The sequence below is a fragment of the Cutaneotrichosporon oleaginosum genome (assembly GCF_008065305.1).
Source record: "Cutaneotrichosporon oleaginosum strain ATCC 20508 chromosome Unknown ATCC20508_contig02, whole genome shotgun sequence".
NCBI classification, from domain to species: Eukaryota; Fungi; Basidiomycota; class Tremellomycetes; order Trichosporonales; family Trichosporonaceae; genus Cutaneotrichosporon; species Cutaneotrichosporon oleaginosum.
The window spans coordinates 1,773,814-1,798,218 of NW_027072171.1; the positions used below are offsets into that span (position 1 = coordinate 1,773,814).

Consider the following 24,405-nt stretch of genomic DNA (forward strand, 5'->3'; position numbering starts at 1 on the left):
GTGGAGGACGGTGGTGAGATGGAAAGACCGAGATGAGATAGTGGACGCGCCTGACCTTTGTTTGTCTCGTCCAACCCAAGGGATCCGAGTCACGTGGTGGTATCATGACCCATTAGTCCTGACTTGCCTCCGCTAATAAAACTTGCTCCCGCTATTAGTTGTCCGTCTCCTCTCTTATCTACAGACGTGATTGCCTTCTTGGGGACACAAACAAACGGTGGGCCACCCCATTTGCAGCACTCTCAACCGTTGTCAACACCATCACATAATCCAACATCTGATACCATGGCGCCGCGCATCAAGAAGGCGGAGCGCCGTCCGTCTGTGTCATACCTTACGGATACGCTGCCGTCCGTGCTCCCGCCCATCTTCGAGCAGGCGCAGAACACGACCGCCAACCACCGCAAGAACATCGTGCAGCTGTTCAAGGTGCAGAGGACCTGCGCCGAGGTCACCGAGGAGACGGAGAAAGGCATACGTCTTGTCGGAGAGCGGGCGTTCAACGCTCTTTTCATCAGCATGATCAACCGCGTGCTGCCGGTCAAGAAGGGAGTCGCTGTTGCCGATCGCGTCGTCAAGTTTGTCGCGAGCTACGTCGCTTATACTACTGAGCAAGGTGAGTCTGATATATTTGCGTCGATATCTGACAGAAGATACAACCGAAGAGGAGGACGGGGACAGCATGTCCCAGCGCTTCGTTGCCAAGCTCGTCCGGCATCTCTTGGCTGGCACTGAGGCCAAGGACAACAGCGTGCGTTTCCGCGTCACGCTGATGCTGGCCTCTCTCATCAACGGCCTTGGAGAGATAGAGTGCGTAATTTACCGTATTTTGAGCCAGCCTAACCCTAGCGACGACCAGTATGTTGCCCTCAGGCAAGGGCTCCTCGACAGGGCGCGGGACAAGGAGTCGGCAGTTCGGGTGCAGGCAGCCCTCGGTCTTGCCAAGCTTCAGGCCGGTGAGAACATCGACGATCTGGAGGAGGGCGAGGAGTCTATTGCCGAAGTCATTCTTGATCTTCTACGCCATGACTCGGCCGCGTGAGTCCATTGCACGGCTCGTACTGATGGAAGTGAGGTGCGCCGTGCTGCACTCTACAACCTTCCGCGCACCAAGGACATACTGCCCGTTATCCTCACACGGACGCGGGACATTGACCCCGTTCTGCGTCGCACAGTTTACCATGGGAGCCTCGGCTCTGCTTCTCTCCCGGATGCGCGTGTCCTCACCATAGCTCAGCGGGAGGAAGCGGTCCGCAACGGCCTGGGCGATCGCGAGCCGAGTGTCCGCAAGGCCGCCGCGGGAATGATTGCGGGCTGGTTTGACCAGGCCGAGTGTGACTTGCTCCAGTTCCTCAACCGCTTTGACGTGGTCTCGAGCGAGGTCGCCGAGGAGGCTCTGCTTTCACTTTTTGTCACCCGCCCCGAAACGCTTGAGAGCATTGACTTCCCGGACGAATGGTGGATTAAACTCTCGCCGGAGAAGGCTTTCCTAGCCCGAGTGTTCGCCGAGCATTGCCTGTCGCTCAAAGACGAGTCGCGTCTTGAGGACGCTATGCCTGTCGTGACTGCGCTCGCATTCCGCATCCAGGACCAGTACAATGAGCTCGTTTCCGTTGCGGGGAACAACGAGGATCCGCAAGAGAAAGCTTTCATTGTCGGCGAGCTCCTCCGCCTCGTTCTCACTTTCGACTACGCGGACGAGACAGGCCGACGGAAGATGTTCGCCATGTCGCGGGAGATGATCGCCATGCCAGACCTTCCAGAGGCGCTCATTCCCCGCTGCCTCGACGTGTTGCAGAAGATCTCGACATCCGAGCGCGATTTGATCCGCCTGATTGTCGACGTCGTGACTGAGTTGCGTGAAGGCGACGGCGACGTTGAGGATCCTGAATCGACTGGTCGATCAAGTGCGGTGGGCGCAGCGCGCCCGGTCCCAGAGGAACAGAATGCGGCTGTAATCGACTTACGCTGCCTCAACATCTGCATTGGACTGCTCGAGCGTGTCAACACGCCGTTGCAGGAGAACTCGGTCTTCCATGGCCTGCTGCCAGACTTGATCATCCCCGCCGTCCGAACAAAGACTGAGCCAGCACTCCGCGACCAAGGCCTCGTTTGTCTCGGTCTGTGCTGCATGATCGACGAGAAGATGGCTTCCCAGTCTTTCGGCCTCTTCATTCAGCAGCTGACTGCCGCCGATGATGAACTCAAGGTCAAGGTCGTCCAGATCATCTTTGACCTGTTCATGGTACATGACATCCCAACGCTGCTGGCCGGCATCATTGAGCCACACCGCATCGTCGAGCTCGTGCGGCACATGGTGCTCCAAGACGCTCCAGTCGTCCAGGCGGCCGCTATCGAGGGTGTCGCCAAGCTCATGCTCACCGGCATGATCGAGGACGCCGCCGTGCTTCAGACCCTGGTCATGCTCTACTTCTCGCCCGACACCGCAGACAACCAGCCACTGCGCCAATGCCTCACTTACTTCCTCCCCGTCTACTGCTACTCGTCGAGTGCAAACCAGGCGCGCATGCTCTCCATCTTCTCCGACACGCTCATGCACGTGTCCACATTTGCGGAGGACTTTGAGGGCTCGCCTGACCTCCTCCCGCTCGCGCAAATGGGCCTGATGATGGTGGACTGGATTGACCCGGAGAAGGCAGTGTACGTCGGCGCACAGCATCTTTCAGCTGACGATAGCGGTAGTCACAATGACCACGGACTTCATCTCGATCTCGCAATCGAACTTCTCAAGCTCCTCCTCACAGAGACAGCGCGGGACATCCGCAAGGCCGTCACCGGGTACTTCTCCAAGCTCAGCCTCCCTGAAGAAGGTCAGGCAGACGCATGGAAGACCAAGGCGGCGTTCACCCTCGCCCAAAGTGTCAAGAACGTGAGTTATGAAGTCTGAGCAGCCCTGCTGACGCCAGAAACGGCCCTTGTCAGAGGCAGCTCCGCGCAAGGCGTTAGACAAATTCCAGGCTACGCTGCTCAAGCAGTACCCTGAGCTAGAGGGTTACGACGAGGACACGTTCCGTGCCGAGGGCGACGAGAACGAGGCAACTGCTGAGCTGTGGGGGTTCATCGACGACGTGTGAGTGCAATGCGTCTGCTCGCCCTAGGAGCTAGCTGATTGCAGTGACGAGATTGTCGAGTCCCCCGTCAAGCGTGGAAGTCGGGCCACATCTCGCGCACGGTCCTCAGCCACTCCGAGTGGTGCATCTGACTCAGATGTGCCAGCGAGGTCACGGCGGATACCACAGACTGTTGTGGAAGAGGAGGAGGACGATGACGTGGACGCCATGCTGGACAGTGATTAGTTTGTATTCCTGATACCAATTGTGACCTATAGAAATCTGAGCAGGCAACTCGCTCGCACGAACCCTCCACGCGGCACCAGCGAGATCTGCAGCACAGAGTCATATGAGTCGCGATCGCGCCCCGCTTCCGTCGCAAATCCAGAACCAAGACCGATGCTTCCAGGGTCTGTGATTAGCCACCCATCGAGAGCATGGCCAAGGCTCGCCACTTAGCTCACAATCAGTCCGAGATCCACACAATCTGGCGAACTCGATCCTTATTAGCCGCACCCGCGATCGAGCACGGCCATCGTTAGCGTGTCCATCGGAAGATCGACGCGATCTACGGAGCTGTTGACAGATGAGGGGAGTCGGGATTCCGTCGGGGTAAGTGTGCCTCACGAGCGTGGAGTGTCTGCAGAATCCGTATCGCTGTTCGGTTGCCATGCCCGGTGTGGAGCTATCTGAAGCATCCCGCGTTGCACTGACACCGGTGTGCTGGAGTTGGCTTTCTCGATGCAATCTTTGCATCATGCCTACGGATAAAGGTGACGAGATCCGGCGGAAGCGGTGCAATCGCCGTCATCTGACCCGAAACGCAGGCTAGATCAGGTCCAGAGCCCAACCTGGCTGGACACATGAGCTGGATGATAACCTCGATGCGGCGTTTGCATACGGGCACCTCTACGTAAGGTTCAGAACGGACATGCTGCGCCCATGTAGATGCGCATGTTGGACGCGGGCACCTCGATGATTTTGGCGCGGATGGTCTCGAGCCCCAGCCGCTTAGTGGCTTCGTATCTGCCGTCAGTGTTTGTGCTTTGCAAGTTCCCGTGGCATGCCGAAGGCGCGTACCGGTGACAGCCGCCCATTGCAAAGTAAAAGTTCTGCGGCGTGCGTGTGGGGTCGTTCTTGAGGGGCGCGCGCACCTTGACGACCTCGATTGGCGTGAACACGTCCCCGGTCTTGCGTTAGTGGATCCCAGTGGGCGAGGGCACGACATGCCCTGCGAGTCGCGCACGGCTCCGGGACGAGTCGTGTTTGAGTCGCGCTCTGGCGATGCCGCTTCGTTGTCTAGGTGAACTGCGAGCTCACCCTCATCTCCTCCATGAAGGCCTGGACTTTGTCCTCGTCGAGCTCGGACGGCAGCGGTCGGTGAATCACACGCATCGGCACGTTGTGGACCGGAGCGCTGTCGGCGCGCGCGAACACAGAGGATGTCGGGCGGTCTTGTGTTGCCGCGCTGCCATCGCCAGACTCGGCATGTCCGTCGGGCACAGAATCGGGTTGGAGATTATCGCGTGGTGTCTGGCTGGCAGCTGTCGGAGCCGACTTGAGCTCATCTGGGATGCACGACGACATGTTACGGCTGAGATGAGTACAGTAGACCCGGCGGAAGGGGCGCGAAAAATTAGCAGTGTACGGAGTTGCAGAGTCGTATGCGGTCGGGGAGGACCAGTGACGAGGACATTGCAGCGCAGCAATTGCGCGGCGTCGTGTCGGCGAGTGGATGAGTCATGAGTCATAGCTCGGCCGATGTGACTAAAGTTGACGAGCCTCGTTCAGGACCGAAAGGCACCTGTGCCAGCGCTGCTGATCTGCTGACCGCGTGGCCTCGTGGCTGCGTGCGCGCGTTGCTGTTCCGACACCGCCTTTAGATCCCGTCATAGGGTAATAGACCCTGCAAATTAGAGATGTTATACAACCATTAGCGCGACGATAGTGGGGACAACCGTAATGGTGTTAAGCTCGGCGTGCTTGTCCATGTAGTACGGCATGCTCACCTCAGCCACCCGTCAGGCCAGAGACCAGAGAGACCCCACCTCCCACCTCCTCCACCCATTGTCTCGCTGGCTGTGCTCGAGCATCGCCACCACCCCTGCCTGCAGCGCCCACAAACGTCTGAAACTACCAGCCCTGGTCTGTTCATTGCTCCATCACTCTCTCTCTTTCTCTCGTTCTGCGCTACTGTCCACATCCGGGATCGGCAACACGGCAACATTGCGGTGTCGTAACAAGCGGGCCAAGATGGACGTGTTGCTTGAATCACTCCTGTCAGGAAGGAGGCAGAAGAGATTGGTCGATTCGAGCTCACCTCATCCGCCCATAGAGGCGGGGGTTTTTGTCCGACCAGACTTGCTCTCCCTAAGATGCAACCCCCTCCCCTCCTCTGCATTTCTCCTTCATTCTCCAATCTATATTAACTCGCTTTGCTGGACTCAGCACCACCCTTTGCATCCCAGAGATGTACACCGGGCTCACCTCGCCGGCGTCGTCATCGATTGACTCGCCCACTCCTACCCCACGCCTCTCCGCCATTGATTCGTGGTCGCCCCTGCCATCGCCTCCGCCCTCGTATACCTCGAGCTGTAATCGCTATCGGCAGGGACGGTATCGGCCCTATACCACCAACTCTAACAATCCAACCAAGTTTACCCCGCGTCTCGTCCCCACGTCCACCCTGTCTCCCACCGACAAAGCTGCACCCATCGTCGACGACTGTGGCCCGCGACGCCGTCAAACATACCCTCCCCCCCGTTACTCCAACTACACGTACCAGCACCGCCAACACTCCATGCCCAGCCCGGCCCATCGGCCATACAGCGCTCCGGCTCCTACTCCGCCCCCGCTCTGGGCCCCCAATGTCTTCTATAATCGCGGTAGTCTCGTCTGGTATGCTGGCAGTGTCTGGAGGTGCGACACACCGCACACAAGTGGAGACTTGGCAAGAGAGGTGAGACAAGGAAACAACCGCATGCATATGAACGCCACTTACGCCCCAGCCAACAGAGAGCTTGCACCTCTGGACCCCGGTGGGCAGCTCCCTCGTTTCGGCGCCAGGCGGCTATGCTCCGCCACCGATGTACCACCTGTCTACACCACCACACATGCCCACGCGTCCGCGCACTGCCCCCGCAAGCGCCGAGCGCGCTCGCTCCAGCGCACTGCTTGAAGATACCGATGCGTCGCGGAACGTCACGTATCTGCACGAGGAGCTGTCGGGAACAAGGGTATGGCGCGTGGGTGGCGTTGGGGTATTCGCCTATGCGGAAGACGTCCGCGCCGAGCGTGTGCGTCAAGCGGCCTGGCGGGAATGGTCGGCGACCAACGGACGTGAAGAGTGGTTACAGGCAGCGCGAGCACGCACGACAACATACGTGGCCGCGCATGACCAAGGACGCTTGCGTCCATTGGTGCGCTGGCATCTCGTCGAAGGGCAAGACCCTCTCCCACCAGACGCCCTCCCCGTCGGCCGCGAAGGAAGTGGAGCCGTGCTCTACTCCGCGCGAACGTGGCTCAGTGGCGGCGTCGAGATCGGAAAGTGAGTGCATATTTGTATCGGCGGCTGATGGCAGATGTGGGACGCACATTCGCGGGCGGAATGCGTTCACGCTGGACGGCGAGGAGCTCGACGTGGCTTTCTTCGAGGTGCTTTGTGGGCCACCCGACGTCGTTGAGTGGGTGCCCTTCGAACGGGGAACGAGTGCCAATCTTCCGGGGTGGCAGCCGGTCGAGGGCGCCCGCGACCGAACAAACCAGCGCGCCGTGCTGATCGCACGCGCCAAACATGAAGGGTACGTCCCCTGGGAACGGGAAATGCTGGATCATAGCTGACGTATAGAGGCCTGCAGCCTGGCAGTGAGTCGCTTATGGTGTGGCGAGTGGCGCCCAGGGTTTGGTGTTTTGGAGGCGACCCTGCCGCAGTCAAGGCTTGACTGACACCAGAATGCCTCGTAGACGACGACCACGCCTGCATCCCCTTCGGCGGGCAGGACTCTTGGGTCACCCCCTTTGAGGTTCTCACGTACGCTGGCATATTTAGGCGCTAGCTCTGCATCCCACTGGGACCGCCGTTAGCCGTTGCTGCCTCGCCACGGCGTCATGCTCCTTGCATCTTCGCAAAAATGGGATCTGAATCCCAGGACACTTCCGACCTCTCCGACATTGTCCTCAGCTCTGCGTGACCAGCATCCCTCGCTTTACCCTCCTATTTGCCGTTGGTGGCTGGCCCAATGCCCCTGTCGATCACCCTCGCGTCGGTTCCCTATGGACTCCAAGCATAGCATAATTACCCCGACTGGCCCGCAATACCTCGTCGAACCGACGGGCCTGCCCTGGTGTCTCAGCGCCACCGCAAAATGTATCATAGTTGTAGGTGAAGAGATGTACTCTCTAGGTCTCTTGGTCTGTGCGAGCGGGTCCGTATGGGTACGTAACGACTGCCGGTGGCAAGTAGTGGTCCGAAGCTACTTAAGCATTCGGAGTCAAAGCAGACTGACGGTGGAGGTCATCCTCGGGTGCGCCGACGGCCATTCACGTCCGTCGTTTGCCAAGACTGGAATCAGACAGCTACTCCTTGCTTCTGGAATGCAGCATCTTCCACCCCCTCCGAAGAAAGCGGACAGACCAAAGCTTTTACGGGAGCTCCGATTGCTTCTAGACAGGCTGGGGCAGCTTGCCAACTCCTGGCCATGCAGGGGCGGCAAGCGGGAAGGAGGGTGGCGCAATGTGAAACTGTGGCGAGGTTAACGTCATTAAGCATACCCTGGCGTCTCCGGCCGAAGTGAGGGTTGGCATTCGCGCTGCATCCGTAAATCACTGCAGATGCATGCCTGGCTTTTGGCTCTGCCAGATTTGGGCGGGAGTGGGGCTTAGGGGCCAGGAAGATATTGCTCGTCGCTGAGCAACTTGCCGTCGCTTAGCACATGGGTCACCGCCCCACCACAAGGCGGATCCAGGCCCGATCCCGTGTCCGGTCAGCTGGACTCTTTCGCAAAGACGACGGAAGTCCGCGCCTCTCTGCGCTACACCTGTTTATCCGATTGCCGTCACTTCCCCGTGGTCTTTGCGCACTGTTGGTATGCACAGATGCCGTCTTAACTTGATGCCTTCACAGGCTCGGGAAAACGGACTATCAGAGAGGCGGTGGCGGGGACAGGGCCCATGGCACGAGGGGGTGGCTGTGGCAATCAGCTGTTAGCCTCTAAATATTTCCATGAACGTCTGGACTGCCTTCGGAGTGGGTTACTGAGCAAGTGTCTCCGGCGGGAGAGCAGCGGAGTAGCTATGTAACGGAGTGGATGTGCTGCACGGTCTGGTGAAGGCCGCCCGAGGTTGAAAGACTGCCCTTGAGGAGTCCGGGATAATAGCACCTATGGCTAAGCTGCAGGGGCCTTGCATCTCGGTACACTACCTCGACTTTCGCTGACAACCCACGCCCATGTGCGGCCTACGGATGTCCAAAACGTTAGCGTGCACGAGCTGATCAGGACGCTTCACCACCTGTCGCCCCGGTCTTAGATGGCTCTCTAATAGAACGTAGGTTAGCAAAGAGCGGAGGGCGTCTTCAGCAGTTCATTTAGTCATCCTTCTGCAGGAACGCATCGCCTATCGCCCCTACCTCAACGTGCAGCAGTCTTGTCTTCCCGTCCACTTCAGTCCCTTCGGAAAATGGCCTCGGCTACTCACTACTAGCCCACAGTGCAATTGTTCTGTGGACGTCGAATGGCTCGAGGGCGGTAAAGCCTCATATAGTGACTAAAAGCAGTTCCGTTCCCTACCCTCAATATTGCGATGTGCGGGAAAACATTGGGACGTCGCCCTTCATCATCTCAGCGCTGAAGGTCACAAAAAATTGCGGACTGCTCTCTAACATTATGCATAGGCGTCGACAGCGTCCAAGACGCCTCTGACCGCAAGGTACTCGGCGGGGACATCATCGTCTATTCAGCGTCGAGTTTCAAGTTCGGCGCCCTTGTGGTCATAATTCACTCCAAGTGTGGGTTCAAGTTGAAGCGGGGCAGTCATTCCATTGACGTTTGTTAAAGGTGAGACGTTTTCCTGGTGGAACCCCCTCCCCAACTTCGTCCATCCGTCTCCCTGGCTACCAACTTTGCCCGATCTGTCTTTCACTCCAAGAAGCTACCACGCAGCAATGCTCTCCGCCCTTAACAACCCCGAAGGCCCAGAAAACTGATTTCTGCCCATTTAACACATCGTGCTGGTGGCGGCGACGCTCATACAAGTAGTTGGCAACGCAACTCAGCTCTCGATTCGCCGGTCACACGGTCCTCCACCACTCCCACATATTTTGCGCCCAGAAGGTGCGTCCTCTTACTGGCAAGCTCTATACATGCAAAAGATGACTATGTACACTGATTCCTGGTCGTCACCAAAGGCCATTTCCGACCATGCAATGCCCCTTAGACCTCTCAAATCTCCGTTTCCTCCACAACGCGTCTGTTGCTCTCCTCAACCTCCATGCGACGCCACTCCGCCAGACTTGACGAGTTGACCACCCAGATACGCGCGCGCCGAACCGCCTCCTCGGTGTTTGGTATGCCCTCCGTAACACCCGCCTCGCGCATGACCTTGAGCACCGCCCCACGGTTGTTGGTAAGAACAGTTGCGCGCGTCTGAATGCCTGCAAGCAGTGTGCGCAACGTGTGCCCTGACGGCAGGCGCGAGGAGGCGGGGAACACAGTGCCGGGACGCAGCGGGTTCCTGCTTGCCTGCCCCTTTTCCTTTTTGCTCTTGATCTTGGGCTGATCGGACTTCTTCTTGGGCGGACGCACCGGCTTTGTTGGACCCGGCGTCGGCTCCCGAGACGGCGGCGTGCTACCCCCACTGGCCGCAATCATGCGCTCGCAGACGGCGCCAACGGCAGCATCGAAAGCCGTCTCAGGCTCGTGAACGGGCAGATCGCCGTCGCTGTCCTCGATAATGCGCACGTGAATTGCAGCAAGACACTCAGTCCCTTGCCCTTGCCAGCGCGAACCCTCCCAGAAATTGCCAGAGGACGGATCGAAAAGCGCCTTGGCGCGACGGCGCTCGGCTGCGCCCCCAATCACCTCCACTAACCCAGGAAGCCGGCCATACACCTCGCGTGTGCACCAGAAGCGAGGCGTCGTCACCCCGGCAGCGGTCAAACGGTCACGCAGCTCCCTTATTAGAGGCCGTGACATCTCCATTTGAAGCTGATCGCGCAGGTCGCGCGTCGCATTCGAGTGGGGGGCGAGGCTGAGTCTCTCTTTGCTCGTAGGCGTTTCCTGGTCTACGCGCAGCAGCCGGAAGCGTGCCTCAAGCTCGTCCTCATCCTTTGGAAGGGGATAATGTGTGGAGTCGCAGCAAAGAGCAATGAGCACGCTGAGGTCGAGCACGATGTCGGCCGCAGGTACAGCGTCGCTGGGACGCGTACCAGCTGGAGGAGGTGCGCCCCACTGGGCGGCAAACTCTAGCTCTATGCCGAGGTCACGAAGCGCTGCAAATGTCTTCGGTATCCTGGGATCTGGGTGGCCGCCCACAGGCTCCTCCTCGAGGCGGGTTAGGACGTAACGTATTCGTGGCTGTGCGAGGCCAGGTAGGCGAGTGTGATGCTGTGCGGCATCAACTATGGCGCGAGCCTGTGTGATGAGCGAGTTGGTGAGCTCGGCACCCGGTGAGGACCCGTTCTCGCCCTCCGAATCCGAATCGTAATCTGAGTTGATATATGAATCATGTTCTCGAAATTCGACCAGCAGTCGCGAGTGCTTCATTCTGTTATTAGCAACCGCCTTAGGTGTACCCACGTGTTCACTTTGATCCACTCATCGCCACCGGCAGCCACGACATCGACCTTGACAGACCCGGGCCCACAGCCGCGATCCATAGTCTGCCACACACCGACAAGTGGGCGGGGCGCACGCTTGAACGCGTCCCACACGCCCTGCAACGATACGAGATTGGTCGAGTAATCCACAGGCGGGTTCGAGGAGCCGAGAAGCTACTGTGAGCTTGTCGAAGCAAGCGCGGCTCTTGGCGCTGCCGCAGCCTCCAGGACTCACTGCATCAACGATGGCGCTCTCCTTGTGAACATGGTGCAGGAATTTACTCAGTCCCAGAACGCTCAACTGAGCATATTCGTCCGGGTGATGCCAATCAATGACAGGCGGAAAGTAACGATCTCCCTCGGGTACGTCTGCCAGGTACTCCTCGATCTCGCGCGCCAAACCCCGCAGTTGTTTGCCGACGGCAGCGAAGGCGCTGCCTTCGGTCATGGTGGTTGCGATGTAAAGGAAGAGGAAAGGAGACGTATGGCAGAAGGAGCAAGTTTAAATGGTCCTCTCAACGTCTGTAGGAACGGCTCGCTCTCGTTGCCGTTGGTGATGATGGTGATTGACACTCGCATCGATGCTCGCGCGCATCCAGTCCAAGTTGGTGCACCTCCACCGGCCTAATCAGTTGAATGACACCTAATAGGGGCATTTGTTTCCGCACGCAACCAGAGCACATGGCTAACCATGACGCAGATGGCGAATTCCAAAGGTGTCAACAAACCACCACCACGACCACCACAATGACACTCTCTTATGAGGAGCAGCGGCAGCAGAACATTGCGTTCGTGTTTTACGGGACCTGCTGACGAAAGGGACAATGAAGCGCTGCTCAAGTCACTCGGGCTTGACACGCCTGTTATCCCGACGGCAAAGGTCAAGCCAAAGCCAAAACCAAAGCCGAAGCCGAAGGCTGTCGAAGCCGCTGATTACGAGGACAAGGGCAGCGAGTCTGATGACTCGGAGGGCGAGGTCATCCGCCTGCGGCGGAGCGCACGCGACCGGCGTACAATGAGTAGTGCTGCTGGTACCACAACTCGTGTCACAGCGCTAAACACCGCTCACCGACGTGCTGTGAGCCCGGACACAGACGACGAGAGGCAGCCGCTGCGTAAGGCGCAGCGTTTAGGCATTCGTACACAGGACCCGTGCGTTGCTTTTCCCATCGCGCCAACTTCTTTGCTCGTTGACACCAGACGGCAGTTCGGCCACATTCCCGGCGTCGCGGTGGGGACGTGGTGGGAGTCACGGATGGACTGCAGCACGGCAGCGGTGCACGCACCCCCGGTCTCAGGCATCTCGGGCGGCGCGGAGACGGGCGCGTACAGCGTTGCGCTTAGTGGAGGCTATCCGGATGAGTATGTTGTGATACAGGTTCCTCTACAGCGCGCGCCCCTGCTTACACAAGCGTCGACCTCGGCGAAGCATTTACATATACAGGCTCGGGAGGACGCGACCTGAAAGGCACGCGGGACAAGCCAAAGAATTTGAGAACAGCCCCGCAGACGTTTGATCAGAGCTTTGACAACAACTTCAATGCTGCACTCAAGACTAGCGCTGAGACCAAGAACCCCGTGCGTGTGATACGTGGTTTTAAGCTTGAGTCGCCATATGCCCCATCTGAAGGCTATCGGTATGATGGGCTGTACATTGTCGAGCGCGCGTGGATGGCCCCTGGTCTGACACGAGGCCTCAAGGTGTGCAAGTATGCTTTCAAGCGTTTGCCGGGACAGGCGCCGTTGCCGAGGCAAGACGATGATAACGGGGAGGAGGAGGAGGAGGAGGAGGAGGAGGAGGAGGAGGAGGAGGAGGAGGAGGAGGAGGAGGAGGAGGAGGAGGAGGAGGAGGAGGAGGAGGAGGAGGAGGGGGAAGAGGAGGACGTTGCGGATGTCATCACCGAAAACGTTCTCGAGGATAAACAAGAGGACCACGAAGGACTGTCGCCGCCGCGCAGCTCGACCCGCCGCATGCCTCGCAACCGCGCCTATGTAGAGCTCCCGTTGAACAAGCCCCAGAGCCAGACCCCCGCTCGTCGAACAGGCAAGCGCTTAACCAATGGTCATTCAACATCCACCGTCGAGGAGCCGAGCGACGCCAACAAAGTCACGCTCACGCGGCTTTCTGTTCTCGAGTCAGCTGCTGCGGATGCTGACATTGCTGTCGGAAATGGCGCCAAAAACAGGAGGAGGAGGCGCTCAAGTCCGAACTCTACGGCGACACCCACAGAACTACCCAAGGGCTCGCGGCGGCGCTCCAGCCGTTTGTCGACCGGTACGCAAGTCGCATCTCCAATCTCAAACGGAAAGCGTTCTGGCAGTTCTACGAATGCAGAGCCTAGCAAACGCGCTAAAAACCGCAACTCGCTGGTCTCGGACGCAGCACCCCGGCGTAGTAACCGTCGCAGTCTGGTCTAAGGCTGTCTGGCGTCTGGCCATAATGTCTCTTGCTTAGTATCTAGTGCCTCAGATGCCAAGTGTATCTCTGTTTCTGCAGCTAAATCGATTGTTCAATCGCTTGCTACAACAACCCAAACCCAGCACATATCGGGGAAGATCGTCGATATCGGGAATGGGTACATGCAAATACGGAAGGACAGCCCCGTCACCACCCCTCCGGCCCTCTACCACGACGCGCTCAACACTGCTCCAGGAACAGCTTAAACCATCTGGTGGATAAGCTTGGAGATGTGCTGCTCGCGGTTGCCAGTGTCACCGCCCTCGATGAAGCCGGTGAACTTGCGCTCGCGGAAGCCACCAGTGGGGTTGGAGAGCTTGAAGGGCCAAAGCGACTGGGTGGCCTGCTTGAAGTTGGGGCCGCAGGTGGCAATCTCGTGGACGAGGTCCTCCATGCCTGTCTGTCAGCTTGACTCATGGTGACTCGCGTCTCATCAGATACTCACAGACAATGCCGTACTTGCCGAGCTGCTCCTCAATGATCGAGTTGTCAGTGATGGGGATGCGCTGGCCGTTGATCTTAGCGTAACCGCGCTTGTAGACAAGCTCGCGGATAGCCTTGAGGTTGGGCTCGCCGTAGGCGATGTAGGGCTCAACAAGGCGGAGCATCTGCTCGGTAGCCTTGGTCACACGGACAAAGACACCGTTGTTGATCTGGAGGAGGCGGAGAAGCTGGAGGATCTTCTTGGGCTTGGGGGCAATCTTGGAGATACCCTTGAGGCGGATGGCGAAGTAGACCTTAGGCTGGGCCGGGACGTAGTAGTCACCGGTCTTGCGGGCCTCGCGCTTAAGGCGGACCTCCTCCTTCTCCTTGGCAATGTACTCCTTGACGTACTCGTCGGCGCGCTTGAAGATGACCTTGCGCTTGGCGAGGCGGGCCTGCCCCGTTTAGCAAAACTTTTTCCGGAAGTGTGTAGTTCGCGGTGGGGTTGTTGAACCAGTGCACTGGACAACATCGCAACAGCGTCGCCCAGCAAGGCTAACCGCTATTTGACAGAGACTGTCTTTGCAATAACGAGAGAGACCAGAGGTCTCTCCCGCCCCACTGCGAACTAGGGGTGGCACTCACCTTGCGGGCCTCCGACGCGGCAGCGAGCTTGGCCTCGCGGGTGGCCTCGTTGGTGCGGCGCTTCTTAAGAAGCGTCTCGGGGACGGCAATCTGCTATGGGGGTGTCAGCAACGAGCTGACGGCAGTTGTGCATGGTCGGCCAGGAGAGGAGATTGCGCGGCAAGGTGAGAGGTCCGCTCGCACGAGTTGAATATTTGATAGTCCGAGGACATGATCAAACACTTCACGACGCCGAAATCAATCGCACGATGATCACCGTCGCGCTTGTCGCTCGTCGCAGCGAGTATCTGCACTCCGATGCGAGATCACACCACCTCTCCAATGCCCTGCAAATTTCACTCCTCGCGCCTGCCGAGCGCGCGCGATGGTGATAAACGTACCTCGGCCGAAGCAACACTGTCTGTCAGTTTGTTTCTTCATCGTCACCGCCGCCGGGGTCACTCACGTCGTGGAGGGAGCCATCTTTGCTGCTGTTTTTGGGTTGAGGGATGGAGAGACGGACTTGGTGCCCAGCAGTGAATGTCGACCAGGGTGAAATTGTCGGCGTTTTGTGGCTGCCGAAGTTGACATCAAACTGTGGCACCGATTTGGTTCCGTCACAAATGCTCCCGTCCGAAACTCCTTACCAACTTCGCCGCATCCCAGGACCTTCTCTTCAACCAAAACCGCATCTCGAACGCTTTTCCTGCCAAAGGCTTAAACCGGTTAACGTCAAGATGGTGAGTCTCGTCGACTACAGCGACCGCGGCGAGGGCGCATCGGCAGCGCGGCAGTGCGCTACGGGGCGGCGGTTCGTGCGCGCCGCGCTGTCAACCGCCGGTGTCATTGACATGCCGGCCTCGAACCGGGCTTCCGTTCATGCCTGCACTCTGCCCGGCTCCTGGTGCTCTGGTGCTGTGGAAGGTGAAGGCTGGAAGCAGGCAGATGCGCAAGCACGCCGTGATGCTCTGTCTTCACCGCCCGCTCTCCCTCTGCGTAATGCGCCTCCCTCGAGTTGAATGCGCGGTCCCTGCCACAAAACTTTGAAGTCCACAACTAACTTGCAGTCTTCCGAGCTCTCTGCTGTCTACGCCGCTCTCATCCGTAAGTTGCCAGCAACGCGACTGCTCCTGCGACCTTCTGAGCCGGCCTCGGAATTGTGGACCTGATTATCCTCTTCGCAGCCACACATCCGAGTTGCCACATTGAGCGCAGAGCGTTGCCTACAGCCGAGCCGATGCTAACCTGCAGTCGCGGACGAGGGTGTCGAGATCACCGGTGACAAGATCACCTCCCTCACCCAGGCCGCTGGTGTTGAGGTCGAGCCCGTCTGGGCCGGTCTCCTCGCCAAGGCCCTCGAGGGCAAGGACGTCAAGGAGCTCCTCACCAACGTCGGTGGTGGTGGTGCCCCCGTCGCTGGCGGTGCCCCCGCCGCCGGCGGCGCTGCCGCGGCCGAGGACGCCCCCGCTGAGGAGAAGAAGGAGGAGGAGAAGGAGGAGTCGGACGACGACATGGTGAGTGGCTTAGTCTCCAATGTTCCACGAGCAATTGCTGACAATATCAGGGCTTCGGTCTCTTCGACTAAGCGTCTCCGTCCGCTTCGATTTCTGCTGGCCTCGGTCATGCACATACCTACATATGCATGATTTCTTCCTCACCTCTTGCCTCTGTTCTCGCTTTGTCGTCAGTAGGCCCTCATGCCTGCTTATCTAAAGTTTCTTGTCGCCCTTCCTTGCTCGTGTGCGCATTGTGCGTCAGTCTCTTGACGACTGCGGACTACACTCCCTCTCAAACGACTCCAGATGACCGGTTCATTAATACTCTACACTGATGATACATCACTGCTCCGCAAGCTGGGCAGCGTCAGCGGTCTGAGCAGATGCGGTGGACGACGCAGCTCGCTCCCACGGCTTTGGACGCGATGCCATCTTAGCCTCGCTGGCAGGCTCCTCGTTGAGGCCTTCGGGGATCTCGTGATGTGGCACCTCGCCGGCGCGTCCCGTCGAGATGAGGCGCACGACTTCGTCGAAGGGCATCTGTGGCCCGTCAGGCCCCGGGGCGGTCGTCTCGATCGGCCCTGGTGCGTTGGACGCCTCAATCTCCGCCTCGACAGGTGCATCAGCGGCCGGGACTGCCATCTCGGCGGCGACGGCGACGCGGTTCTCGATGCGCATGCCGCTGACGTCGGGCGTCGACGCCTCAGACTCGGTGAGCCCTGGGGTGGGGAGGGTGGAGCCGCCGGTGCTGGGCGCCCGGACGCCCAGCTCGGGGCGCGCCTGCGGTGTCGTGTCGCGCGGGGGTGGCGTGGTGTTGCGCGACGCCGGGATCGACGTGCACACCCGCTCCACGGTGATGCCCCCCTCACCGTCAGTGTCGAAGCGAGCGGGGAGAGCCGAGGCTACTGCCGCGGAGGCGCCCTGAGGCGGGGAGGGCGGGCGCGAGGAGAAGGGAGGTGGGTCGGAGGAGGGAGGGGCAAGGCCGTGCGCCCCGGTGAAAGCACCGTTGGGAGGTTGGGACTGGAAGGTCGGGGGAGCGGTCGGGGCGGAAGAAGCAGACGTGCCCGACGTCACTGACGAGCCCATGGGCACACTTTCGGTCTCCCCGGTACGGCGCTCGAGATAGACTTCGAATGGAACCTGCGTCTGTTGCTTCCTGGTGTTAGCTGGGTCAGTTCAGACGGCAGCTGGGCGTCGTATGCGGTGGAAGAGCTTAAGATCGGAAGGCCGGAGCCTTAGGTGTTCGCGGCGCGGCTTACCGAGTAAAGTAAAACCACTGGGCACGCGCAATCACGTCGTCAATGTCCGCCGCACTCGCTCCTCGCCCCTTGACGGACTTGATTACGGCGGGCAGGCCGGCCTGGTGTCAGCCATCCGTTGCTCGAGTAACGGCGGAAGCGACAGGCGGCATGGTGGCGCCGGCGTCGAGGGATAGCATGCCGACCGGTAGTCTCGCGACGCGGCGCACACGCTACTCAAAAGTTGCCACAGCATGTCGTCTAGCAGGTTGTCGACTCCGACTCCGCAGTCGCCGTCCGCAGTCCGAGTCGCGTCGTCACCGCCAACTCCACCGTCGGCCTGGACATACCCGGAACTCCTGATCGTTGCGAAAGTCGTGGGCCTCAAAGGCAGCGACAAGCTCAGTGATAGCCATATCGGCGTGGCCGCCGGACTCGGGGATGCCGACGGGCGCGGCGTGTGCGTGTTCTGATCCGGCGGACATGGTGACGGTGTGGATGGAAATGAGATGGGTAGCTTGCAGTTGGCCGGGCCGCTTGGCTTCGGTTGAGGTGGGGCGGGGTGGGGGTGGAATGTGGGGGATGAAATAAGGTGGATGTCACCGATGCGATTCCGCGGGCTGTTGCTCTCGACGCGACCGATTCCTTGTATGTCGACTGACGCGCTCCCTCGTGACGATGCGGACGCCGCGCGGAATGCATAGACCGGCGCGGAATTGTAAAGCTTTTGTTGATCTTATCATTTTGTTGATCTTATCAGGCTTTGCTAGGCATGTTGTTTCTTCGTGGAGCGGCGAGCCAGCATAAGAGGGGAGTGGCCGGTGTTCGGACCTTGATGCTCTTCCTGCGGATCACATCGCCGTCTGATTCTTCTGAGAATTCGCTACACGACAATTGATTTGTAGAGAACAGCGACAATCTCTTCTAGATGGATCGACTCCACTCCGGAGGGATCGGCGTCGATCGAAGCTGCCACAGATTACTGGAGATAAGATTAAGCAAAAGTCGATCAGTTTGCATGCAATGCAGCTGCGACTGCGAGAGGTCTGCACAGCACTCAACATACCGGCCTTGAAACTGCAATGTACAGTAGGTCGACCGCCTGGAGATTTGGAGCTGGCGACGGAGGGGGCTTCCAACGTTCAGGATGCATGCACCCGAAAATCATTCAAACTTCCTCCCACCATGGACACATCAGTCGCGAATTTGCGTCCGCGCCTCCCCCCACCCGAAGCGAACTTGGGGGTCGCAGGCACAGACCAAACAACGGCCGGTCCGGTGTAGTTCGTCCAACATGACCGATGTCTCGATTGCAGCTGCCGGCAGCCGAACGCTAATGCGGGCAAACATTATGCCTCATGCTATAAATGCACTGTCCTACAATACAGCCTGTCTAGGTAATGGGTGTCTGTCGTGTGCGGCCGCGGCACCCGGCGCGCGGCGTGATAGAAACAGGGGATGGACTTGCGTCCATGTGAGGAGTCTACTGCGCCTTTCCCTCGACCTCGGCGGAAAGGCTCTTCTGGCGGACAGGAAGAGCGGCAGGTTCAACCTGGACGATGGTCGAGGGGCGGACGAGCCCGCCATCGTTTCGCACGATCTCGTGCGTCGACTGCTTGCTGGCATGGCCGGTGCTCATTCCCTGTTCTGCGGCAGCAGCAGCGGCTGCGTTCGCGACCGCCTGCGTGTACTCGTAGTCATGGCCCTCAAGCTGGGCGGCTGCCGCGGCTATGGCGCCGGCTCTGGCCGCTTCCGAGTTCGGTGGCGCGGCAGAGTACTGCCCCTGCTTGGCTGGCTTGGCTGGCGGCTCTGGGGCGTTGTGAATTTCGGAAGGCTCAGACACGATGACTTGAGGGTATTGGGACGAGGACGTGTACGTCTTGTTGTAGGCTGGGGGCTTACTCGAGCCCGTGTCGATGATCAACGAGGGCCGGGGCGAGCGGTTGGTGGCGAGCTGAGAGGGTCAGTGCGGCACGGCGGTTCGTAACTCACCATGGGGACGGCCTCTCCTGGATCGGCGTCCGAGCGTGCGTCCCATGGGTCATCGATTCTCGAGGCCGTTGCACTGCGCGCCAAAGGGCTCGAGTCATACGGGCTCGAGTAAGACGAGTGAGAGCTCATCATGCTCGCGCGCAGGCTGCGCTCGGATGGGAAAGACGGGAGGAGCGCCGAGTTGTAGATCTGCGGACCGGAGACGCCCGACGCCAACGAGTCAAGCGTCGCGTAGCTGTCGCGCGTTGCGATGCTGCCCTGCTCCGAGAGGGCCATCATGCGGCTCTGGCGTATCGAGTTGCGCGCCTCGGCCTGCTTCCAGAACTTCTTCTCGCGCCGCTTCATGCGCACGCGCACAATGACACCGATGATGACCACGGCGACAAAGGCTATGCCAAAGATGGCACCGATGACGGCGGGAACGACAACCTTGAGGCCCTTCTCGCCCTCCTCGGTAAGCTCGCGTCGCTCGACGCCGCTTCCAGCGTGTTGTGCGGGAGCCATTGTGGTCGGTGATGTGGGAGGTGGTACGAGAGGGAGAGGAGTGTGCGATGCGAAGAGTGTCAAGTAAACTCTGGCGAGGGCGGCGGCGGCGGCGTGGCTGGCTGAGTGATGGTGTGGCGTGCGTGGGCCCCTCAGGTGGGTGTTTGCTGGTTTCCGCTGGGAAACGGAGAGGTGTTGTTGTCGAGCGCGCTTGCCGTTTGGCCGTGTCGATGGGCGCGGTACGAGGATGCCGGCCACTGGTAGCCAACAAGTAGAGAAAAGACAAGAAGAGACAAGTCGAAGCCAAATGAGAGTGGGAGATGGAGATGAGAGCGATGCCAAATGGGACGTGGCGTGGCCTTTGCAGAGAGAAGCGGGGAGCGAGTGACCAAGCCCTATATGGCCTATATGGATTTTGAGAGAGATCATCCATCCATTAGGGCGCTGCACCTTTGGCCAACATGTAACACACTCCCACCACAGCCCCAACCCCTGGCCCTGGCGCATTCCCAGCGCTCTCCGCTCTCCGCTCTCCGCTCTCCAAGCTGCAACTCTACAACAAGCCGCCGTGCTTCGCCTTTGCGCCTCGCTGCACGCCGCACGCCGCCTCGGGGCACCTGACCTCTGTGATGTGCAGGATGTGCGGGAGAGGGGCAGGGTACCAGCAGACCGAGAATCAATCCAGGAATTCTCCCTCAGGCAGCTCAGGCATCTCAGGAACCGAACGAGGGGATGTGGCACAGCCTACAGAGGCTTGGCAACGAATCAACAGCCATCCTCAGGGCATGTAGGGTATGCAGTGGGATGCAAATCCTCACTCATTCACAGCAATAATCAAGTGATTTACGACAGCTGGCAGTCCGCCATCGTCTTCTGCGTCTCCGCTGTCTCTGCTCTGTCTCTGCACCCAACGTGGCACTCTGGATATCGGGCCTCTTCTGCACTCAACATCATTTTGCTTTCCCGGCTCGCCCGGCAAACATGTACGGCACGCCGTGCCTCACCCAGGTGCTGCGTGCGTGTGCTCGCCCAGCGCGGGACGTCTCTGAGCTGCTCGCAATACTGTAGAATGGAACCTCGGATTGGTGCTCGGCTCACAGCCTTGGGACCCATCTTGCTAATTAATAAACCACTACCTACTCTCTACTTGTGCCGGATATGCCGGCAGTGCCAGCCACTCACATCGTCAGCTGATTGCCGCGTTCGCAAGTATGATATCGCAGACGTCTGACGTAAACTCGCTTGCAGTGCCTATGGAATCGACACCTGATACGGTTGCAACGCTCACTGCACTGACTCTTGCCTATTGCGAAATGTGAAACGCGTGCTGTACACATCCTGGTCGAGGACGTGAAATCAGCTGCGAGACGTGCACACACCACACGCTCCCGCGCTGGGTATCGGCTGTAAGCTTAATAAAAGGTCAAAACGGAATTGCTTTGCTCGTGGGATGGCGGACCCGATCGCGGAAGCGCACGACGCCTAGAGCTTAAATAGGCGTCGCTCTTGCAAAGGTCCGCGTGGGTTCAGCACCGTGCATGCATGCACAAGGCAATGTGAGTCTGGTCAGCCAAAGTGTGTGTCGTTTCATACATCGCACGCATCACAATCACCTCCAGGATGGCGAGGCAGTGGGGCGGAAGTCGAGGCGATACATTTCTCAGCGTGCCTGAGAATAGACACAGCACTAAGGTGTCCAACAATCTGTTCCGCTTCGTGGTTGATCGCGATTCAATTCCTCCTTCGGTTCCGATCTTCAAGGAACCCGAAGAAGTAGACCCGTCAGAGTGAATCGCGTTTGTGATGTGCGAGTCCAGTCACCGAAGCTGGTTGGAGTGAGAGTTTCAATCATGTACTGCGTAGTCATTCAGAATCTGCCAAAATCACGCCTCGATCGGAGCCCACCCCACCAACAAGATCGACAACTATTGCATTCTCCCCAGCTTAAGCAGGGGATGCTAGATGACAATTTGATCTCGCTTCTTCCCTCGGCTTACGCAGACAACAGTCAAAGGCTTAAGCCGCAACGTGCCAGTCAAGCTTGTCGGCCCACTCCTTCTTCTTGAGAGTGAGGAGGACCTCCTCGACGTCCTTGGCGCCATTGCCCGAGAGACAGATAACGACGTTCTTGTCCTTGGGCAGGGTCTTGGCGAGCTGGAAGCCACCCCAGAGGGCGTGACTTGACTCGAGGGCGGGAATAATGCCCTCGTTCTGCGTGAGCCAGCGGAAGGCCGTAAGGCATTGCACATCGTCGGCCGCAATGTACTCGGCACGGCCGATCGACTTGAGGTACGCGTGCTCAGGACCGACGGAGTTGTAGTCGAGACCAGCCGAGATCGAGTGCGTGGGCGTGAGTTGACCCATAACATCCTGAATAATGTAGGACGCCGCGCCGTGTACCACACCGGGGACACCCTTGACGAGAGTGGCCGAGTGACCCTCGGTGTCGATGCCGTGGCCACCGGCCTCGACACCGATAAGGCGCACGCTCTTGTCCTCGATGAAGTCGTAGAACGTGCCGATAGCGTTTGAGCCACCACCAACGCACGCTACGACGGCGTCCGGGAGCCCGCCCCACTTCTCAGCGGCCTGGGCCTTGATCTCGCGGCCGATCACGCGCTGGAAGTCACGAACGATGGTCGGGAACGGGTGCGGTCCGATCGCCGAGCCAATGAGGTAGTGCGTCGTGTCGAGACGCGTGACCCACTCGCGCATGGCGTCGTTGACGGCATCCTTGAGCGTCTGCGACCCGGACGTCACAGGAATGACCGTAGCTCCCAGCATCTTGATGCGGAAAACATTCATTTCCTGTCGGCGCACGTCCTCGGCGCCCATGTAGACGACGCACTCCATGCCGAACTTGGCGCAGACCGTGGCAGTCGCAACACCATGCTGCCCGGCGCCCGTCTCAGCGATGATGCGCGTCTTGCCCAAACGCTTAGCAAGAAGGATCTGGCCGATGGCGTTGTTAAGCTTATGCGAGCCAGTGTGGTTCAAGTCCTCGCGCTTGAGCCAGATCTTAGCTCCACCCATCTTCTCGGTCATGCGGTCGGCGTAGTACAGGCTGCTGGGGCGACCAATGTACTCAAACATGTCTTCGTACTCCTGCCAAAACTTGGGATCCTTACTCGCACGGATGTACTCGTCCTCAAGCTCGTTCAAACAAGTGACAAGGGCCTCTGGGACGAACGCGCCGCCAAACGGCCCGAACTTGGACGGAAGCCTCTCGCCAGCCTGAACTGAGAACTCGCTCTTGCCGTCCTCGGTCGAGGGCGGGATGGGGAGCGCGGGTTCGGGCTTGCCCTCCGACTTCCTGCTGTTGAGGCTGGCGCGCGTCACGGCAGGCTCGCCCTTGAGGGTCATGCTGCGGCAGTACGCCTCGAGCGCCGACTCGGACTGGCCCTGAGGGGCCTCACGGACGACCTTGATGACCTTGGAGCCAACAACAACGGCGTCCGCACCCGCAGCGGCGATGAATTCAAAGTGCGTACGGTTGTCGACGCCGAAGCCGACGGCGAGGGGCACAGGGGTGAAGTTTCTGATGCGCTGCAGGAGGTCAGGAAGTGCGACGTTGATCTTGCTGCCCGACGAAGATCCGGTGGTGCCCATCTTCGAGACGACGTAGATGAACGAGTCCGCAATGGTCGCGAGGAACTTGACGCGGTCGATGGTGGTCGAGGGTGCGACGAGAGGGACGTACGACATACCCGTGTCTTTGCAGACGTTGCGGAACTGCATAGCCTCCTCGGGCGGAAGGTCAACAACGATGTAACCGTTGGCGCCGGCGTCTTTGGCGTCCTGGACGGCCTTCTCCTCGCCGTACGCGAGGAACGAGTTGTAATAGCCCATAAAGATGACGGGAGCCTTGAGCCCCTTGGAGCGCGCCTCACGGACGTACTCCAGACACTTGCGGTAGTCGACGCCGTTCTGGATGGCGATCTGGCATGAGCTCGTGGCTTCCATATCGGCGTACAGTATTGGCCTCCTGGATCACGGGCCCGTCAGCCGACGGATCCGAGAAGGGGACGCCGAGCTCAATAATGTCGGCGCCGCCCTTCTCCATCGCGAGCATGAGAGGGACCGTCGCATCGGCGGTAGGGAATCCCGCTGTGAGGAAGGTGACAAACGCCCTGGAGTCAGATGAAGACTGCGGAGGGCTGCGGAGGCTGCGGAATAGACGTGTAGACAAGCAAAGTTAACGTAGTTGCAGCCATCGGCGACATGCTTCGACATGTGGCCGTTGCCGCAAGCCAACCACGGCTGAGACAATGCTGAAGGAGAGTCACCAGCGGGGAGCAGCAAGGAACACGCTTGGACAAAAAAACACGGCCTTGCGCTCTTAATACACTCACGCCTGATCCTGCTGGTTAGCTTCAGGCGAGGACATGGGCTCACCTGCTCCTTCTTGGTCGCGAACACCTGCTTGATAGCCTCGGCCATTGTTGTAGTTGGGGAGGAGGATGGAGAGGAGAGAGGAGAGAAGGTGGGCCGAGATAATAACGAAAGCGCGCTAAGCACGCCAACGACTGCGCGGGGCGGCAGGGCCGGATCTGGGGAGGGTGGAGTGGCCCGAGTCGTCCCTTTTCCGACTCGACATCCGGGCTGTCCGGACGGGACCTTTCCGTTCACACCTATACCCGAGTCCAAATTCGACTCAGAAGGATGTATCCCGGCTGTACGGTCACCTCCACACCCCTGTTCCCACGTGACGTGCTAGAGTGGGGCAGGTGTACATCAGGACTAGGGGTGGAGGTTCTCAAGAAATTCAATCGAGCTCATTCCCTGTCGTCAACAACATCACCATGGC

At 59.3% G+C, this 24,405-nt stretch overlaps 11 protein-coding genes across 11 annotated transcripts; 5 read left to right on the forward strand and 6 right to left on the reverse strand.

Annotated features, from left to right (window-relative positions):
- Positions 1–285: 285 nt before the first annotated feature.
- On the forward strand, positions 286–3,095 carry COLE_02394 (uncharacterized protein; the record flags this gene model as incomplete). Its single annotated transcript, XM_018424933.1, has 5 exons — positions 286–616; positions 654–810; positions 850–1,038; positions 1,072–2,890; positions 2,928–3,095. 5 exons carry the CDS (start codon positions 286–288, stop codon positions 3,093–3,095), a joined length of 2,664 nt encoding a protein of 887 aa, XP_018281339.1.
- Positions 3,096–3,991: 896 nt separating this feature from the next.
- On the reverse strand, positions 3,992–4,658 carry COLE_02395 (uncharacterized protein; the record flags this gene model as incomplete). Its single annotated transcript, XM_018422245.2, has 3 exons — positions 3,992–4,097; positions 4,152–4,261; positions 4,392–4,658. The coding sequence occupies 3 exons, from the start codon at positions 4,656–4,658 to the stop codon at positions 3,992–3,994; spliced, it is 483 nt and encodes a 160-aa protein (XP_018281340.1).
- An 883-nt stretch (positions 4,659–5,541) lies between these two features.
- COLE_02396 (uncharacterized protein) lies at positions 5,542–7,012 on the forward strand (the record flags this gene model as incomplete). Its single annotated transcript, XM_065626209.1, has 4 exons — positions 5,542–6,030; positions 6,080–6,618; positions 6,653–6,871; positions 7,006–7,012. The coding sequence occupies 4 exons, from the start codon at positions 5,542–5,544 to the stop codon at positions 7,010–7,012; spliced, it is 1,254 nt and encodes a 417-aa protein (XP_065482478.1).
- A 166-nt stretch (positions 7,013–7,178) lies between these two features.
- COLE_02397 (uncharacterized protein) lies at positions 7,179–7,826 on the forward strand (the record flags this gene model as incomplete). Its single annotated transcript, XM_018419808.2, has 2 exons — positions 7,179–7,505; positions 7,584–7,826. The coding sequence occupies 2 exons, from the start codon at positions 7,179–7,181 to the stop codon at positions 7,824–7,826; spliced, it is 570 nt and encodes a 189-aa protein (XP_018281342.1).
- A 1,682-nt stretch (positions 7,827–9,508) lies between these two features.
- On the reverse strand, positions 9,509–11,332 carry COLE_02398 (uncharacterized protein; the record flags this gene model as incomplete). Its single annotated transcript, XM_018425931.2, has 3 exons — positions 9,509–10,832; positions 10,865–11,058; positions 11,120–11,332. 3 exons carry the CDS (start codon positions 11,330–11,332, stop codon positions 9,509–9,511), a joined length of 1,731 nt encoding a protein of 576 aa, XP_018281343.1.
- Positions 11,333–11,631: 299 nt separating this feature from the next.
- On the forward strand, positions 11,632–13,339 carry COLE_02399 (uncharacterized protein; the record flags this gene model as incomplete). The annotated part of the gene is made up of 6 exons (XM_065626210.1): positions 11,632–11,672; positions 11,704–12,036; positions 12,085–12,246; positions 12,297–12,585; positions 12,691–12,827; positions 13,126–13,339. 6 exons carry the CDS (start codon positions 11,632–11,634, stop codon positions 13,337–13,339), a joined length of 1,176 nt encoding a protein of 391 aa, XP_065482479.1.
- Positions 13,340–13,544: 205 nt separating this feature from the next.
- On the reverse strand, positions 13,545–13,950 carry COLE_02400 (60S ribosomal protein uL30; the record flags this gene model as incomplete). The annotated part of the gene is made up of 2 exons (XM_018422246.2): positions 13,545–13,738; positions 13,788–13,950. The coding sequence occupies 2 exons, from the start codon at positions 13,948–13,950 to the stop codon at positions 13,545–13,547; spliced, it is 357 nt and encodes a 118-aa protein (XP_018281345.2).
- A 1,176-nt stretch (positions 13,951–15,126) lies between these two features.
- On the forward strand, positions 15,127–15,408 carry COLE_02401 (uncharacterized protein; the record flags this gene model as incomplete). Its single annotated transcript, XM_018422247.2, has 1 exon — positions 15,127–15,408. The coding sequence occupies one exon, from the start codon at positions 15,127–15,129 to the stop codon at positions 15,406–15,408; it is 282 nt and encodes a 93-aa protein (XP_018281347.1).
- An 819-nt stretch (positions 15,409–16,227) lies between these two features.
- On the reverse strand, positions 16,228–17,608 carry COLE_02402 (uncharacterized protein; the record flags this gene model as incomplete). Its single annotated transcript, XM_018422248.2, has 3 exons — positions 16,228–17,041; positions 17,145–17,245; positions 17,474–17,608. 3 exons carry the CDS (start codon positions 17,606–17,608, stop codon positions 16,228–16,230), a joined length of 1,050 nt encoding a protein of 349 aa, XP_018281348.1.
- Positions 17,609–18,606: 998 nt separating this feature from the next.
- Positions 18,607–19,619, reverse strand: COLE_02403 (uncharacterized protein; the record flags this gene model as incomplete). The annotated part of the gene is made up of 2 exons (XM_018422249.2): positions 18,607–19,077; positions 19,116–19,619. The coding sequence occupies 2 exons, from the start codon at positions 19,617–19,619 to the stop codon at positions 18,607–18,609; spliced, it is 975 nt and encodes a 324-aa protein (XP_018281349.1).
- Positions 19,620–21,614: 1,995 nt separating this feature from the next.
- Positions 21,615–23,661, reverse strand: COLE_02404 (uncharacterized protein; the record flags this gene model as incomplete). The annotated part of the gene is made up of 2 exons (XM_018422250.2): positions 21,615–23,537; positions 23,572–23,661. 2 exons carry the CDS (start codon positions 23,659–23,661, stop codon positions 21,615–21,617), a joined length of 2,013 nt encoding a protein of 670 aa, XP_018281350.1.
- Positions 23,662–24,405: the final 744 nt, after the last annotated feature.